General features: G+C 39.9%; 1 protein-coding gene across 34 annotated transcripts in view; it reads left to right on the top strand.

Moving 5' to 3' along the window:
• NCOR1 (nuclear receptor corepressor 1) overlaps positions 1-19,341 on the top strand; it is a 184,270-nt gene that overhangs the window by 92,881 nt on the left and 72,048 nt on the right. For all 34 annotated transcript variants that reach the window (XM_016932276.3, XM_024350438.3, XM_054670431.2 and 31 more), the window contains 4 exons: positions 2,016-2,233; positions 3,800-3,862; positions 5,252-5,391; positions 14,370-14,496. In XM_016932276.3, coding sequence (XP_016787765.2) covers positions 2,016-2,233; positions 3,800-3,862; positions 5,252-5,391; positions 14,370-14,496 — 548 coding nt within the window. The remainder of the gene's footprint in view (positions 1-2,015; positions 2,234-3,799; positions 3,863-5,251; positions 5,392-14,369; positions 14,497-19,341) is intronic.

Below are 19,341 nucleotides of genomic sequence, written 5' to 3' on the forward strand. Positions count from 1 at the left end.
AGTGTGGGAAGAGGGAGACAGCAAAGGATGGTATCAAATCTGTAAACCTGAATGATGATGAATATGGTAGGAATGTTAACAACAAATGATTAGAGAATGATGTGGAGCAAGGAGCAGAGGTGAGGATGAATATGATTTTGGATATGTTCAGTTTCTATTGATGGAAAATCCAGGTGGCCATTCCAGCAGGTAGTTGGGAAGACAAGCCTGAGTCTTTGGAGTTGGGGTGTGAGTCCAAAGATAGAGATTGGAGTCTTCCCAGTAGAACTTATGAGGATGGGTAACCTTACATAGCTCTAAGGCTCTAGGGGAGAGCCTTGGGAAATCCCTGTATGAAAGGGATGAGAGGAGCCCAGCACAGTGGCTCATTCCTGTAATCCCAGCCAAGGTGGGAGAATTGCTTTAGCACAGGAATTCATGACTACCCTGAGCAACATGGTGACACCCTGTCTCTGCAAAAAATACAAAAATTAACCAGGTATGCTGGCATGTGTCTGTAGTCCCAGCTACTCGAGAAGCTGAGGTGGGAGGCTCACCTGAGCCCAAGAGATTGAGGCTGCAGTGAGCTGTGTTCGCGCCGCTGCTCTTCAGCCTGGGTGACGGAGTGAGACACTCTCTCAAAGACAAAAAACAGAAACCCAAAAGAAAGGATGAGAGGAGAAAGGTCTGTCCCCAGAAGGAAAGCCAGAGTAGCAGCAGGGATATTTCAAAAGCTGAGTTTCAAGTGATATAAAAAGAAGAATTAACTGCAGCGTCAGTTGTAACAGAAAGACTTGCGGGGAAAATTGAGAAGAGGTCATTTGATTTTGCAGTTTGCAAGTCATTGGTGACTTTTGAGAAAACATCTTTTAACAGGAGGCTTCAGAATAGAAGCCTGCTTTATAAGGGAATAAGTAAGTAAAGGGAAAGGACTATGTCGTACTTCAATTTAGGACTGAAGGGGAGAGAATTATTTTTGAAAAAAATAAGCATCTTCCATTAAGCAAGAATAATTGAGTCTTTGAGTATTGCCATCTATCCATTCATTTGCAAAAATGTACATTGAGTACGTTTCCTTAAATATAACAACCATGGGAGGTAAGTAGTACAGAAAATGGTCTTCCAGTATTACATGTAGTACTGTTGCTATTAATAGGAACCACCATGTTTCTACATGCCTGAGACGATGGTAAGCACTTTATATCCTGAGGGAGTTTTAGCTTGAATAATAGCAAACCGTTACTTGATGCTGACTGTGTTCCAGGCACTGTTCTGGGTACTTTATTTAACTCCTTCAGTCCTGGCAACAGTCCCATGAAATAAACTTTTTCTCATTGTACAGATGAGGAAACTGAGGCCCATGGCGGCGAGGCAGCTTGTCCAGGGTCATCACATGGCTAGTAAATCACAACTGTGGTACAAACCCAGGCAGCCTGGCTCCAGAGGCCATTTCCTAAGCATTAACCATTACTGCCCAATTTGTACATAATTAGTATCAGACATGATTTAGAGTATTGAGTCTGGTTTTATAAAACAATATTGTAGATTATTACTATAAAACAATATTGTGGATTATTACTATAGAAAAGGCATCTATCATGAAGATCATCTATTTTAGCTTCTTCATTTCATACATGAGGCAACCTAGACTAAAGGCAAATAAAACCCCAGAATTCCTGCCTTTTGGTGTAGGCTGTTGTCTCTGGATTGCAGGTCTAGGGCTTTTCTGCTGTCATTTGTTACTTTCTCATGGAGTAGTTCTGGTTTCTAAATCAGTTGGTTTGAAATGTGTTTAAATTTTAAGTCCATTAATATGTAAAATAGGTCTTATAAAATATCTTAATTTTAGCTGGTCAAAACTTTTAAAAACTATGGTATGGCAGAATTGTTGATAAATTTTTTTTTTTTTTTTTTGAGTAACTGAGAGACGAGGTAGTTTTATTCCATTTCTATTTAGATAATACTCAAAACTAAAACCTTCTTTGATGTATGTATACTTTGGAATCACACAAGTTTTCATTTGCTTTTGTGTCCAGAGAAAATACCAAGGAAAAGGACAAGATAGATGGTACAGCAGAAGAAACTGAGGAAAGAGAGCAAGCCACACCCCGGGGGCGAAAGACTGCCAACAGTCAGGGCCGCCGTAAGGGCCGGATCACCAGGTCCATGACAAACGAAGCTGCAGCTGCCAGTGCTGCAGCCGCAGCGGCCACTGAAGAGCCCCCACCACCTCTGCCACCGCCACCAGAACCCAGTGAGTGGAAACAATTGGCATAAACAGGCCATAATTTTGTTCGGGATTCTGTTTCACTGCTAGGATAGGGTAGAAGGGACTTTTAATATTGACAACCTAGAAATAATCCTGAAGTGTGGTCTTTAAATTTTTTAAACTTTAATGTCAACGTTTTTTGAAAAAGAACATCACCCACAGTCTTGCCACCCCAATATAGCTGTTTTTTATTTAGTTGTTATGCTAGTGTGCCATAAATATTTTCTAATTTCTAATAATTACCATTTTTATTTTTTAATGGCTGTGTAATATTGAGGCATGACTTCTTTAACCATTCTCTTATTGCTGAATGATTAGGTTGTCTGCCCTCTTCCCTGCTTTTAAACCAATGTATATAGCACTGTAATTAAAAAATCTTTATTCACATAGTATTTTATGTTAAATTATTTGTCATGGAATAAATTCTTAGGCAAGGGAATACTGGATCTAATAGTCAAAGCATCTTTCTCTCTCTCATTAAGTATTGTCTCATTAGTTTATAAAAAGGCTAGATTAATGATAGAGTACCACTGTTAATGATTCAGAGGTATCATTGTTACTGAAGTATGAAAGAAAATGCAGTTTAGGGAATGGCAAGAATGAGACAGGGGCACTAACTAGATAGGAGGAGGAAAGATAGGTTGGGGCAGGTCACGATGGGCCTTGTTTGAAATGTATTTTGCTTTGATTATGAAGTGGGGAACTTGCAGAGGTTTTTAAATAGAGGAATGCTGTGATTAGATTTGTGTCTTTGAAAGTTAACTGGTAGCAATTTTGGAGGTCAGTTTAGACAGAATAAAGGCTGGAGGCAGAGGGCCCAGCATGTATGCAGTGACCCAAGCAAGGAGGGGATGGATTCAGAGTTGATGCATGTCATTGGATGTGAGTGGTAAATGGGAGGCAAGATTCAAAAATTAGTCTATCAGTCTAAGGAGCCTATTGGTAACTTGAGTGATTGGGTGAATGCTGGTACTATAAATTGAGAAAGGGAATATGGCAGGAGCTCATATCAGGCCTGATGTTCTCAGGTTTTGTTTTGTTTTGTTTTGTTTTTTTCCTGAAGCAAAAGAGAACATATTCAGTTCATGATCCATCTTTACCCGCTGGATGTCAGACACTCGGGGATGAACTAAAGGGGCTCCAGGAGTTAGGACAAGATGGAGGCTCAGAGGAGAGGAGAGGGAATTGTGCTTGGACAGGAAGGAGGAGGGTTGCTTCTTCCTTTGACACTGCAGGAGAGGAGAGGTGGAGATCACTAAGTGGGAAGCTACTGGGTGAGGTAGGACTTCTCCAGAAAAAAACAAAATGTTTAAAAATGTAGACATGAAGAGAACTTTTAACAACACTGAAAAAGATCATAATATTGAAGTGTTGACTTGTTTCTTCTAGTTCGGTGGAGGAGAGGTTACTATCCTATTTCTGCAATTTCTTTCACCAAATGCTTTTACATAGTCTTTTATGTCAGATAAAGAGATATAATTATATGATTGGTTTGAATAAAGGATTTAACTTTGTTTTTCTCTGCCTGATTGGATTCTGTCTTTATTTTAGTTTCTACAGAGCCTGTGGAGACCTCTCGATGGACAGAAGAAGAAATGGAAGTTGCTAAAAAAGGTAAATTGTAGTAGTTCCGGTTTCTCAGGTTTTTTGTTTTTTAGGGTTATTAGTAATGAGTGAGATGGAACTAATTGTTTTAATTGGAAAAAAATTTCTTTCAAAAAGGCAAAGAGGACTCAGAAGTGGCTTTAAGAGTTCTTTTCTGGTAGTATGGTACCCAATAAAGTACCCCCAGTGTGCCTTGTTTAAGATGCCCAGTTTTAAGGGATTTAAGATTCTCTCTGCAGTTTTATTTTGAATGTCATTTAATTAAAGAACAAGTAGGTCGTTTTCACTTTTTTAGAATAATTATGACTCTATGCTATTGAAATTGTTTTGGAATGAATGTTGATATAAAGTCTATATTTCTGTTACCTAAAAGTTGTATTTAATAGGATAGGATGGTAAATACTTTTGTCAGTTTGCATTTGGTAAGTCATGTAATTATAAACCACTAGCAGATTGCTCTGTGATTCAGAGGAAAGAGCATGAAGTTTGTAACCAGGCCAGCGAAGGTTTGAGTCCTGTCTCTGCCACTTTCATAGCTTTGTGGCCTTCCTCTTACTCTGGCACTTTATGGACCTTGTGCTTTTCTGTCGTTGCTTGTTAATGTACTATGATTTGAAATTGAACTAAAATTTCTAATAGGATAAATAATTGGTAATATTGAGAAAGATTAGCTAATTTTTTGGTGGTTAAATATTTACCTTGCAGTTGTAAAGATAAATTATTGTAAATAGCTTGACATTTGAGTGACACATTTCATATTTTTTTGTATCACCCCCTATATATGTATACAAATGCATAGATACATATTCTTTGCACGTATGAGTGTGTTTATGTGTGTGCATATATATATTGATTAGAGAAGTGTTAAATTGCATAGGTTTCTGTAATGCATTGTATTACCATAGGATTTTTTTTAATTGGCTAGTATTTTTCTGATGGCATTGCTTGATTGTGAATTGACTGAGGACAAATATGGATTATAAGTGGAGTCATATATATGTCTTTAAATTGTGTTTATCATTTATATATGATTACCTTATTGGCTTGATATATTGTGTCCAGAGATCTAGATGTACCTAATCATTTAGTTTGCAAGTATTTGAGCTATTACTATTGTGTCTAATGTCCTAGCCCTGTGAGAGATACATAGGAAGGACAAGGTTTAGCCCTTCTGTTAATGAGCATGTTTTAAATTTGAGGGGGAAAAATATAGAACTGTAAATGAGTTTTGTTTCAATAAGTATTTTTATAAGTATCAAAGTATATATGATAAGTAATTGAAAGCACACTTCTAGTGTCAATGGTTGTGAATACAGTGATTAAGTTAATTTATTATTTCTCTTGTTTGCTTGATCAGGTGACTGTTCAATTAACATTTGGTCTGTTTTTAAAATGCAGGTCTAGTAGAACATGGTCGTAACTGGGCAGCAATTGCTAAAATGGTGGGAACGAAAAGTGAAGCTCAATGTAAAAACTTCTATTTTAACTATAAAAGGCGACACAATCTTGACAACCTCTTGCAGCAGCATAAACAGAAAGTGAGTATATTGGGGTCGTGACTCTTTTACTTACTGTTTTTTACTTAGAGTGTTGTTGTTGTTGTTTGAGATGGAGTCTCACTCTATCACCCAGGCTAGAGTGCAGCGGTGCAATCTTGGCTCACTGCAAACTCTTCCTCCCGGATTCAAGCAATTTCCTGCCTCAGCCTCCCGAGTAGCTGGGACTACAGGCGCCCGCCACCATGCCTGGCTAATTTTTGTAGTTTTAGTAGAGACAGTGTTTCACCATGTTGGCCAGGCTGGTCTCGAACTCCAGACCTCAGGTGATCCACCTGTCTCAGCCTCCCAAAGTGCTGGGATTACAGGTGTGAGCCACTGCATCTAGCCTTGATGTTTTTTGTTTTTTTTTTTTCCTGAGCTCCAGAGATTGGTTTTAAGAGAAACCTTTTTGTATCTTATATTTTTGTTTACTGCACTTATATGTAAAAGGTATGCTAAATTTTTAGTATAGGCTAGCTGTTTCTCTATTTATTGCTCAAGGAGTAAAGTTTCTATTTGTATTCCTAACAGTCCAAACAAGGCCCATCATGACCTGCCCCAGCTTATCTTTCCTCCTCCGAAGTTTCTATTTGTAGTAAAGGGAATTAAATACTCTTGAATTACTGTAGGCTGGATTTGAAAAATACAAACTTTTTGGAGATTGAATTGAAAACTTTAGTTGGAGGTCTGTTGATAATATCGAGTGAATTGATTTGGTATATTAGACATTTTTTCAGAGAGAAGATTCCATGGTATAAATATTAAAAACCAGAGAGTATAACATTGTTGGAAATTCCTTAATAAGAAAGTTCCAGTGTAGTGGTTGTCAAAGACCATAGAGCTTTTTGATGATTCCATGAGGTCAAGACTGTTTTCATAAAAATATCAATCAAATGTTATTTACTTTTTTTCAGTATATGACATTTGCATTTATGGTGTCAAAGCTATGGTAGATAAAATTGCTGATGCCTAAGCATAAATCTTGGCAGGGAACCAAACGGTGCTAGTACTCAATGTATTTTTCATCGCTGAGCATTTGCAGTTTTTTCTTAAAATGTCACTTAAGAATGTCCTTGATGATGCAGTAAAAGTTAATTTTATTAAATCTCACCCATTGAGTATGTCTTTTTATACTTCGTGTCATGTAATGGGAAGTAAACATAAAGTTCTTCTGCTCTATACCAAAATATGATGGTTCTCTCAGGGAAAAGCACTTTGGCAATTGTTCGAGTTCTAAGTTGCACCAGCCTCCCCTTTTTCATGGAATGTCATTTTAGATTGAAAGAATGACAGACAAACTGTGTTTTCAGACTGGGATTTTGGGAGACATTTTCTTGAAAATTAGTGAATGAGGCTGTCTTTGAAATAAAATAACTGATAGTGTTTGTTGCCACTTTAAAATTTTGAGTTTTCAAGCAAAAGAGAATTTTGGAAAATATGTTTCTCTAACCATGAGCTTCACACCTTCTCATTACAGATTTTCTGATGAGATCAGTGGTAATAATAGCAAATGCGATAGTTGTTACTGTGTGATGAAATGTATCCAAATTTGAAAAACTTGCTTTAACTCAGTACTTTGCAAATGGTCATTTCATGATGTTATAATGTGATATGATTTGGCTTTGTTGCCACCCAAGTCTCATCTTTAATTGTAACTCCCACAATTACCATGTGTCATGGGAGGGACTCAGTGGGAGATAATTGAATCATGGGGCGGGCCTTTTTCTCATGCTATTCTCGTGATAGTGAATAAGTCTCACAAGATCTGATGGTTTTATAAAGAGGAATTTCCCCGCACAAGCTCTCTTTTTTTGCCTGCCCCATCCATGCAAGATGTTACTTGCTCCTCCTTGCTTTCTGCCATGATTGTGAGGCCTCCCCAGTCATGTGGAACTGTAAGCCCTTTAAGCCTCTTTTTCTTCCCAGTCTTGGGTATGTCTTTATAAGCAGCGTGAAAACGGACTAATACAATAAATTGGTACTGGTAGAGTAGGGTGTTGCTGAAAAGATACCTGAAAATATGGAGGCGACTTTGGAACTGGGTAACAGGCAGAGGTTGCAACAGTTTGGAGGGCTCAGAAGAAGACAGGAAAATGTGGAAATGTTTGGAGCTTCCTAGAGACTTGTTGAATGGCTTTGACAAAACTGCTGATAGTGATATGAACAATAAGGTCCAGGCTGAGGTGATCTCAGATGGAAATGAGGAACTTGTTGGGAATTGGAGCAAAGGTGACTCTTCTTATGTTTTAGCAAAGAGACTGGCAGCATTTTGCCCCTGCCCTAGAGATTTGCAGAACTTTGAACTTGAGAGAGATAATTTAGGGTATCTGGCGGAAGACATTTCTAAGCAGCAAAGCATTCTAGAGGTGACTTGGGTGCTGTTAAAGGCATTCAGTTTTATGAGGGAAGCAGAGCATAAAAGTTTGGAAAATTTGCAGCCTAACAACGTGATAGAAAAGAAAATCCCATTTTCTGAAGAGGAATTCAAGCCCGCTGCAGAAATTTGCATAAGTAATGAGGAGCTGAATATTAAGTTCCAAGACAATGGGGAAAATTTCGTCACAGCGTGTCAGAGGTCTTTACGGCAGCCCTTTCCATCATAGGCCTGGAGGCTGAGGAGGAAAAAATGATTTTGTGCCCTGGACCCAGGACCCCCTTGCTGTTTGCAGCCCAGGGACTTGGTGCTCTGCACCCCAGCAGCTCTAGCCATAATGAAAGGGGCCAAGGTACAGCTTGGGCCGTGGCTTCAGAGGGTGCAAGCCCCAAGCCTTTGCAGCTTCCATACGGTGTTGAGCCTGTGGGTACGTAGAAGTCAAGAATTGAGGTTTGGGAACCTCTGCCTAGATTTCAGAGGATGTATGGAAACGCCTTGATGTTCAAGCAGAAGTTTGCTACAGGGGGACCTCTGCTAGGGCAGTGCAGAAGGGAAATGGGGGGTCAGACTCCCTACTAGTGCACTGCCTAATGGAGCTGTGAGAAGAGGGCCACCATCCTCCAGAATGGTAGATCCACCTACAGTTTGTACTGTGTGCCTGGAAAAGCCGCAGACACTCAACGCTACCCTGTGAAAGCAGCCAGGAAGGAGGCTGTTCCCTGCAAAGCCACAGGATTGGAGCTGCCCAAGACCGTGGGAACCCACCTCTTGCATCAGCACGACCTGGATGTGAGACATGGAGTCAAAGGAGATCATTTTGGAGCTTTAAGGTTTGACTGCCCTGCTGGATTTTGGACTTGGATAGGCCCTATAGCCCCTTTCGTTTGGCCAATTTCTCCCATTTGGAACAGCTGTATTTACCCAATACCTGTGCCCCCATTGTATCTAGGAAGTAACTAACTTGCTTCTGCTTTCACAGGCTCATAGGGGAAGGGACTTGCCTTGTCTCAGATGAGACTTTGGGCTATGGACTTTTGGGTTAATGCTGAAATTAGTGAAGACTTTGGAGGACTGTTGGGAAGGCATGATTGGTTTTGAAATGTGAAGACATGAGATGTGGGAGGGGTCAGCAGCAGAATGATATGGTATGGCTGTGTCCCCACCCAAATCTCATCTTGAATTGTAGGTCCCACAGTTCCCATGTGTTGTGGGAGGGACCCAGTGGGAGATAATTGAATCATGGGGCAGGTCTTTCTCATGCTATTTTTGTGATAGTGAATAAGTCTTAGGAGATCTACTGGTTTTATAAAGAGGAGTTCCCCTGCGCAAGTTTTTTTTTTTTTTTTTTTTTTTTTTTTTTTTTTTTGCCTGCCACCATCATGTAAGACGTTACTTGCTCCTCCTTCCCTTTTGCCATGATTGTGAGGCCTCCCCAGCCATGTGGAACTGTAAGTCCATTAAACCTCTTTTACTTCCCAGTCTCAAGTATGTCTTTATCAGCAGTGTGAAAACGAACTAATACATAATGGATCATGCATTGATAAAAGATTGATAATGTTTTTTTAATATACCAAATGTAAGATAGGTTATAGATTTTTTTCTTTTTTCTTTTTTTTTGAGATGGAGTCTCACCCTGTTGCCCAGGCTGGAGTGCAGTGGCATGATCTTGGCTTACTGCAACCTCCGCCTCCCAGGTTCAAGCAATTCTCCTGCCTCAGCCTCTTTAGCAGCTGGGATTACAGGCGCACGCCACTATGCCCAGCTAATTTTTGTATTTTTAGTAGAGATGGGGTTTCACCATGTTGGTCAGGTTGGTCTTCAGCTCCTGGTCTCAAGTGATCTGCCTGCCTCAGCCTTCCAAAGTACTGGGATTACAGGCATGAGCCACCGCGCCTGGCCAGATTACAGATTTTAACAGAGTATAAAGGGTTCCTTGTTATGGTATAAGATTTCATATTGTAACTAACAAATAAGAAGTGACACTTGGTGAGTTTTGGTACAGTATCAAAAAATAATATTCATAAGTATCTGAAAAATCTGTTAAAATATTCTTCCCTTTTCCAACGACATATCTGTGTGAGGCTACATTGTTTTCTTATACTTCAACCAAAACATTAGATTACTTAATGTAATCCACAGATTAGATCATATGTGGAAGCACCTTGAGAATTGTGCTGTCTCTGTTAGATCAGACATGGAAGAGATTTCCAAAAAGGGAAGGTTGTGCCACTGTTTTAGTAAGTCATTTTTTTTTTTTTTGGAAAGTGGTTACTTTTCATTAAAAAAATAAATTCTTGGCCACGCGCGGTGGCTTATGCCTGTAATCCCAGCACTTTGGGAGGCTGAGGAGGGCAGAACACAAGGTCAGGAGATCGAGACCATCCTGGCTAACATGGTGAAACCCCGTCTCTACTAAAAATACAGAAAAAAATGTTAGCCGGCCATGGTGTTGGGTGCCTGTAGTCCCAGCCACTGGGGAGGCTGAGGCAGGAGAATGGCGTGAACCCAGGAGGCAGAGCTTGCAGTGAGCCAAGATCGCACCACTGCACTCCAGCCTAGGCGACAGAGCGAGATTCCATCTCAAAATAAATAAATAATAATTTATGAGTTTATATTGTTTTTAATAATTTAAAATTTTGAAGTTTTCTTAGTTTTAGTTTCTGATATAGTAAGTGTCTATCTGGCTGTCTATATTTCTCCCATAAAGAAAAGCTCTTTGGCCAGGTGCAGTGGCTCACGCCTTTAATCCGAGCACGTTGGGAGGCCGAGGCGGGCAGATCACGAGTTCAAGAGATCAAGACCATCCTGGCCAACGTGGTGAAACCCTGTCTCTACTAAAAATACAAAAATTAGCTGGGTGTGATGGTGTGCACCTTTAATCCCAGCTACTCAGGAGGCCAGTAGAATCACTTGAACCTGGGAGGCGGAGGTTGCAGTGAGCTGAGATCGCGCCACTGTACTCCAGCCGGGTGACAGAGTGAGACTCCGTCTCAAAAGAAAAAAAAGAAAAGTTCTCTGCGGCCTTTAATACTTTTTAAGAGTGTTGCATCCTTAGACCAAAAAATTTGAGAATTATTAAAGTGTGATAGTAAAGCTAATAAGATTTGAATTTATTAAGAGTATACAAAGTATAACATTGACTGATTTAAAAGTGTGTATACAAAGCGGCCTTTAGGTTAATAATAAGAATGTGAGAGTTAAAAATATGCTGTAGCAACCAAAACATGAAAAAGTCTACTGACAAGATAAAGACTTGACTTCAGGAGGTAACATCCAAAATGTTTTGAGAAAAAGTGAAGTAAAAAATGAGTCAGATATGTATTTAAAATATAAATGTTGGCTGGGTGTGGGGACTCACGCCTGTAATCTCAGCACTTTGGGACATTAAGGTGGGTGGATCATTAGGTCAGGAGATTGAGACCATCCTGGCTAACATGGTGAAACCCCTTCTCTACTAAAAGTACAAAAAATTAGCCGGGCATGGTGGCGGGCACCTGTAGTCCCAGCTACTCGGGAGGCTGAGGCAGGAGAATGGCGTGAACCCGGGAGCCGGAGCTTGCAGTGAGCCGAGATGGCGCCACTGCACTCCAGCCTGGGTGACAGTGCAAGACTCCGTCTGAAAAATAAAAATAAAAATAAATAAATAAATGTATGTTATATTAGTCATGGTCCTCCTGAGAAACACAGTTAACAGGATGTGTGTATGCATATATATAGAAAGAAAGATTGAGATTTAAGGAACTGGCTCCTGTGATTGTGGAGGGTTGGTGAGTCCAGTGTCTAATGGAGTAGGCTGGTTGATTGGAGATTCTGGGAAGAGTTGCAGTTGGACCCCAAAGGCAGTTTTCCTGGCAGAATGTCTTCTTTTTTTTTTTTTAATTTTAATTTTTATTTAATTTTATTTTTTGAGATGGAGTTTCGCTCTGTCACCAAGGCTGGAGTGCAGTGGCTTGATCTCGGCTCACTGCAACCTCTGCCTCCTGGGCTCAAGCGATACTCCTGCCTCAGCGTCCCAAGTGGCTGGGATTACAGGCACACACCACCATGCCTGACTAATTTTTGTATTTTTAGTAGAGACGGGGTTTCACCATGTTGGCCAGGCTGGTCTTGAATTCCTGGCCTCAAGTTATCTGCCTGCCTTGGCCTCCCAATGTGCTGGGATTACAGGTCTGAGCCACTGGGTCTGGCCATGAGCCACTGCGCCTGGCCTGTGTTTCTATATATTTGACTTTACATTAAGAATTAGTGAATACTATCATATATTGAAGAAAATGCTTGGCAACGTAGTGGATTATTGCATGTGAACAGAGGGATGTTGTAGTAGGGTAAAAAGTTGTCTCTTCTCTAGTTACTAGTGAAAGGACCAAACAGAATGGGTTGATAGTGGTGAGAGAGGGACATACACTGGGCTCTGGAAAAATCCATATAATAACTTATCTGCTGGGCATGGTAGGTCACACCTGGATTGCATGAGGCCAGATGTTCCAGACCAGTCTGGGCAACACAGCAACACCTCATATTCAAAAACAAACAAATAAATTAAAAGTAGTTATTATCCTTGAAAATTTACAGAATCTTCTGAAAGCTTTTTAGAAAGTGTAACCAGTGTGTCTCTGGGATTCTCTTGCATTCCTGCTATGAACTTAGAAATATTAGCCTTGAGAATTGCAACTAATTCTGTGACTCTGATATTAGAAAATGATTGTTTCTCTTGAGTTAATTAATATTTTAGGTTGGATCCTAAATATCATCCGCATGAGAATGTTGAGTAGACGTACGGGTAATTTTTAACAGGGCAGTAGTATATTTTCCTCTTCTGAGGAGTCTCACTGGGAGAGGCTGACAGCTCATGTGAGGTGAAACATAGGCTCTGTAGGGGCACAAGACAGAGGACCATCAGGGCTGGGACTTCCAGAACCCTGGGTCTGCAAACACAGAAGATATTAAGCCTTCTATTTAGTAACATGAAGTTATAAATATAATGTAAATAGCTAACGTCTTATAGTTAAATGTGTACACATGTACTCTTATGTATATGCGACCTCAGTAGAAGAATGAGCAATTTTGCATAAACATACTTTGCAGAAGGGAGCATACAATTTTTTTAAAAAAGGAATTTAAAAAAATTTTTGTTTTTTTGTTTTTTGTTTTTTTTTTGAACGAGTCTCACTGTCACCCAGCCTGGAGTGCAGTGGCATGATCACAGCTCACTGCAGATTCAGCCTTTTGGGCTCAAGCGATCTCCCTGGCTCAGTCTACTGTGTAACTGGGACTACAGGAGAGCACCAGCACACACAGCTAATTTTTTTATTTTTTGTAGGGACAGGTGTCTGACTTTGTTGCGCAGGCTAATCTCAAACTCCTGAGTTCAAGTGATCCTCCCACCTCAGTCTCCCAAAGTGCTGGGATTATAGACATGAGCTCCTATGCTTAGCTGAATTTGTGCTTTTTTATAGTAAAAGAAATTGAGTGGTATTGGCTGGGTGTGGTGGCTCACGCCTGTAATCCCAGCACTTTGGGAGGCCAAAGCGGGTGGATCACGAGGTCAGGAGTTCAAGACCAGCCTGGCCAAGATGGTGAAACCCCGTCTCTACTAAAAACATGAAAATTAGCTGGGCCTGGTGGCGGGTGCTTGTAATTCCAACTATTCGGGAGGCTGAGGCAGAGAATTGCTTGAACCCAGGAGGTGGAGGTTCCAGTGAGCTGAGATCCTGCCACTGCACTCCAGCCTGGGTGACAGAGCAAGATTCTGTCTCAAAAAAGAAAAAAAGAAAAATAAATTGAGTGGTAAAAAGAAATTCAGTAGTAATATCAATGATGAGTTGTTGCTTATAAAATTGCATGATTCTTAATGCTAGTGAAGGAAGTTTCTTGCAGCATTATTTATACCAAAAATTGAAAATTACCAAAATGCCTTAAAATAGGAAAATTTTAATTATATGTCAACATAATATATGTCAGTATTATGTCAACATAATGTTTTCATGGGATCATTAATAACAATAATTAGGAAGAATTTGTAACAGTGATATGTTCTGCTCATGGCTACATTATGTTAAAAAAGTGAATATGTAATTACATAGGGCTTTCCTGGTTGTGTTTACATGTATACATAAATATTTATATTCATGTATATGCCTCTGAAAGATTGAAAGGAAATGTACCGGTATATTTAGAATCTCTTACTGTTGGAATAATGAGCAGTGATTTTTGTAGTGTTATGTCTTCCACATTTCAAGGTATATATTATCTTTAGAAAATAAATATATATATTGTTTTTATTAGATAACATTATCTGGAGTGAGTAAAAAGCATGGAGGTATGTGATTTTTGGCTATTTGTACATGTATAGTGGTGAGTAATTCCAAAAGTGGATCAGATGTAACTTTTGCTTAGTTTGATAAAGGCGAGCCATCTACACAAAATTTGGCCAGTTAGTGATTATGGAGAGGTATTTATCTGCACTTTAACCAGAACTATTGTCAAACATGTGACCTCCTTGTCTGGTGTGTGTGTGTGCTTATCAATGTTCTACATTATTTCAGAAATGAATTTTTTTTTCTTTTTAGTTATTTAAATCAAATAATACTCTTTCCTCCTTTAGACTTCACGAAAACCTCGTGAAGAGCGAGATGTGTCTCAATGTGAAAGTGTCGCTTCCACTGTTTCTGCTCAGGAGGATGAAGATATTGAAGCCTCCAATGAAGAAGAAAATCCAGAAGACAGCGAAGGTATCTCAAAATTTTAAATTTAGTTGTGACATCTGCTATCCAGAATAAATAATTTTTAGTCATTTGACTGTGTAGGAGTTGCTTCATTGAGGAAACAGTGTGCCAGTGTTTTCATGGTGTGGAGACTTCAAACTTGAACATAATGTTTTTATTCATTTAATCAACAAATATTTATGTAGCACCTAGGATGGTCCAGAAGATCTTGGAAATGGCAGTCCTGCTTCAGACATCAAGTGCCAACATCAATAAAATACCTGTGTGTCTGTGTCATTGCCACATTTATTTCTTCAGTTAGTATAGTTGGTTACATTTCTCTTTATTTTATTGGCTTAAGTTTGATTTATTTTCATATTTTTACAGAGATTTATATGTACTGTAGTAATGTTTTTACATAAAAAGAATTAGTGACCTTAGAAGCACCAATAGAAAAAAAAAAAACCACGAAACTTAAGGAAATTTAAGAAATAATGTATCTTTGTCATTTAAACTAATGACAAGTTCATGGAAAGGTAAATGTTTTCTTGATTTTTTTGGTAAGAAAAAAGATACCTAATTTATTTCAGTTTACACTCTGATTAAAGTTTCTGTGGATTTTTTTTTGGAAATTGACTGCTTCTGATGGGATTTTTATAATGCTTTTAGTAGCTCTTCATATATTATATATTAAACATGTTCATGTTTTGTATATGCAGATAATTTTTTCCATCATTTTCTTTTTGTTTTCCTTTTCAATTACTTTTGTTTAAACTTTGTGTAATTAGAGTTGTATCTCTTTTCTGTGTAGGGTCTTTATTTTGTATAAGCTTTAAAAGTTGTACATCCTCCAGGTTTAGTAATATTAGATTTCATGGTTTTTTTTTTTCCTATAGATTATTCTTGTTGTCTTTTAAACTTAAACTTGTATTGAAATGGGTTTTGGCTTTGAACAACCCCTAACCTTAAACTTGTTTTTGGGAGGGTTTGTGAAAAATGAGGTCATCTTTACAAGAGTAGAGAGAGTATTAGAGAAGTCTCACCCGAGGGTAGGGTAAGAGTGCTGCAAACAGGGAAGGTAGTTTGGTGTGTTAATGGCACTTGTAGAGAGGTTGTCAGAGTCTCTTGGTTTTAATGGGTTTGTTTCTGGTGGCTAGTATTCCCTGGGGTTATAACTGTTAATGAAGCCTGGAGGTTAATAAACCTCCTTGGGCTGCCATAACAAAATACCACAGATTGGGTGGCTGCAGCAACTGAAATTAATTTTCTCACGGTTCTGGAGGCTGTACGTGCAAGGTCAAGGTGCTGGCACAGTTGCTTTCTGATGAGGGCTGTCTTTGTGGCTTGCAGATGGCTAACCGCCTCGTTACTTTGTCCTTACATGGCCTTTCCTTTGGGTGTGCGCACTCCTGGTATCTCTTCCTCATATGAAGACAACTCCTACTGGATTAGAGCCCACTGTTATAATCTCATTTAACCTTAGTCATCTCCTTAAAGGCCTCGTCTTCAAATACAGTTACATTGGGGGGTAGGACTCCAACAGAAGAATTTTGGTGGGGAGGGGCACAATGCAGTCCATAACAAAGCCCAAGTCTGGTATTAATACGTCTATCTGGGCCGGGCACAATGGCTCATGCCTGTAACCCCAGCACTTTGGGAGGCCCAGGAGGGCGGAACACGATGTCAGGAGATCGAGACCATCCTGGCTAACACGGTGAAACCCCGTCTCTACTAAAAATACAGAAAAAAGTTAGCCGGGCATGGTGGCGGGCGCCTGTAGTCCCAGCTACTCGGGAGGCTGAGGCAGGAGAATGGTGTGAACCTGGGAGGCGGAGCTTGCAGTGGGCTGAGATCACGCCACTGCACTCCAGCCTGGGCGACAGAGCGAGACTTTGTCTCAAAAAAAAAAAAAAAAAAAAAAAAAAAAAAATATATATATATATATATATATATATATATATGTATGTCTGATCAAGTGTAGGGTGGCACCATCACATCTGCTCAATCATCTAGAAGAGTTTCCTATTAAGAGGAAATGATTTTCCCAGTAGAATTGTAGGCTCTCTCTTCCTGTTGACTTAGCTTCATTTGGAAAGTGTCAAGAAGAGAACATAAATGCAGCTCATGTGACCTGTGATCTCATACTTATTCCTAATCTTAATGAGACAGCACAGATGCACTGTTTATTGTGTGGCAAGTCTCTTGCCAATTGAAGAATGAAGGCAGCTGCTGAAGGGAGGGTTCCTCTATCTGTTTTCCTAAAACACATCTGACTGTTTGAGTATCTTTCACGATTAGAAGAATTAAATCAGAGCAAACTTCACCAAAATTTGGATTTGCTCTTGTTCTCTTTTTCTACATCATTCTTTAAGGTTTTTTTTGTATTTTTAGGGAAAAAAAAGATACTCATGTTTGGCTACTGCTTGGTGAAACATTATGCCTTGGAAACCTTCCTACTCTTTTGTGGCTTGGAAGAAGAAAATTGGAAAAGTGCTTATGTCAAATGATATCATCTGCTGTATAACCACTAACATGTCTTCTAATATTTTGAAGATAAATGCCTTGTTAGTTTGCCCTTGGATTTGGGGCTTTCTACCACTATATAAACAGAAATGAAGGTTAAGTTGGGCTTTTTGTTAGCTTTTCAGTGCTTTGGTAGGATCTTTCTGTAATGATAATGGCTGCCGTTTTTGTTTGTTGGTTTGTTTGTTTGTTTTAGAGATGGAGTCTCGCGCTTGTTGCCCAGGCTGGAGTGCAGTGTTGCAATCTCAGCTCACTGTAACCTCTGCTTCCCGGGTTCAAGCAATTCCCCTGCCTCAGCCTCCCGAGTAGCTGGGATTATAGGCGCTTGCCACCACGCCCAGCTAATTTTTGTACTTTTAGTAGAGATGGGGTTTCACTACGTTGGTCAGGCTGGTCTCGAACTCCTGACCTCAGGTGTTCCGCCTGCCTTGGCCTTCCAAAGTGCTGGGATTACAGGCATGAGCCACCGCGCCTGGCCATGGCTGCCATATTTTAAAACCTTACTACATGTGAGGTACTCTTCTGAATTATTTGCTTGTCTGTGTTTGTTTGTTTGTTTGTTTTTTGGAGACTTGAACTCTCATGTGAACTCCAGGCTCATATATTTGATCACCTACAGTATTTCCATTTGGATGCCTAAGAGCCATCTTGTTGTTAACAGCCAAAGCAAACTCTTGTGTCTCTACTACCACAAGCTGCTTTTCCCTCTGGTCTTTCACTATATCAATAAATTAGGTTTTCTTTAGTCTCTTTAGAATTGGATCCTTGTCTCCATTGCTCCTACCCTGCTTCTGAGGAGCCCTCATTGCAATAGTTTTTTGATTAGTCTCTTGCTTCTTTTTGTTCCATTCTTTTTATTTATTTTTAGAGATGAGGTCTCGCTGTGTCACCTAGGCTGGAGTGCAGTGGCTCGATCGTGGCTCACTGCAGCCTCAAACTCCCAGGCTCAAGCGATTTTCCCACCTCATCCCCCCAAGTATTTGGGACCATAGGCGTGTACCACCACACCTGACTAATGTACTTTTTTATTTTGTGTAGAGACAAGGTCCATTCTGTTTTTTCTTCCACAGCAGCCCGAGTAATTCTTCCAAAATGTGAATCAAATCATGTTTCTTCTCTAGTCCAAATTCTGTAATACTTTCCCATCTCAGTAAAAATAAAGACCCAAGGCCTTACTGCAATTTATGAGGCTCTGCATGAACTGACCTTTGTACCTCTGTGAACTTTCTGCCAGCTGCTTTTTTGTTGGCCCCCTCTGCTCCAACCACACTGTCCTCTTTGCTGTTCCTGGGCAAACCAACCCCGACTTCAGGAGCCTTTGTGCTTTCTAATCCCTCTACCTGGGATGCTCTTCCCCACCATGTGCCCAGGGCTCATTCTCTCATTTCCTTGAGTCCTCTGTTCAGATATCACTTTTTTCTATAATACCTCCTCACCCACTTCTTTCCCAGTTTTGTCGTTTAGTCACTGCACTGATCACCACCTGATATATCACTTCTTTTGTTTTTTTGAGACAGGGTCTCACTCTGTTACCCAGCGCTGAAGTGTACCAGCATGAACACAGCTCAGTGCAAGCCTTGACCTCTTGGGCTCAAGTGATTCTCTTGCCTCAGCCTCCCAATAGCTGGGATTACAGGTGTACGCCACCATGACTAGCTAATTTTTTAATTTTTTTGTAGAGATGAGGTCTTACTATGTGGCCCAAGCCGGTCTTGAACTCCTGGCCTCAGGCATTCTTCCTGCCTTAACTTCCCAAAGTGCTGGGATTATAGGCGTGAGCCACCACTCTCAGCCTATATCACATATTTACTGTTGTCTATTTCACGCTAGAATATGGGCTCCATGAGAGCATCTGCTTAGGTTTTCTTAAATTGCTGTGTCCGTGGTACCTTAGACAGCTCCCTGCACATACATAGTTGACACTTCATCATATTTGAAAGGATGAATTTGTAGAAGTTTTTTTTATATTGCTGTCTATTATATACAATTAAAAAATATTTTTTTTCCCAGACGGTTACTTAGGTTTTCACAACCATTCATGTACTTTATAATCCAGCCAGTATTTGAGTCTACTGTGTACCAGGCTAGTACTTAAGTGATAATCAAAATATATGATCTCTGTCTTCATGGAGTTTATAGCCTAGTGGAAGAAATAGCCAGAAATCATTCTAGTAAATAAATGTAAGATTGTAACTGTAACTAGTACATGTGGTATCAGAACTATATTAGCAAAATATAACTTTGTTAAGGAAACCATGGAAGGCTTTTTTTGCGGGGTGGGGGGACAGAGTTTCACTCTTGTTGCCCAGGCTGGCATGATCTCGGCTCGCTGCAACCTCCACTTCCCGG

Source organism: Pan troglodytes, chromosome 19 (genome assembly GCF_028858775.2).
Source record: "Pan troglodytes isolate AG18354 chromosome 19, NHGRI_mPanTro3-v2.0_pri, whole genome shotgun sequence".
NCBI lineage: Eukaryota > Metazoa > Chordata > Mammalia > Primates > Hominidae > Pan > Pan troglodytes.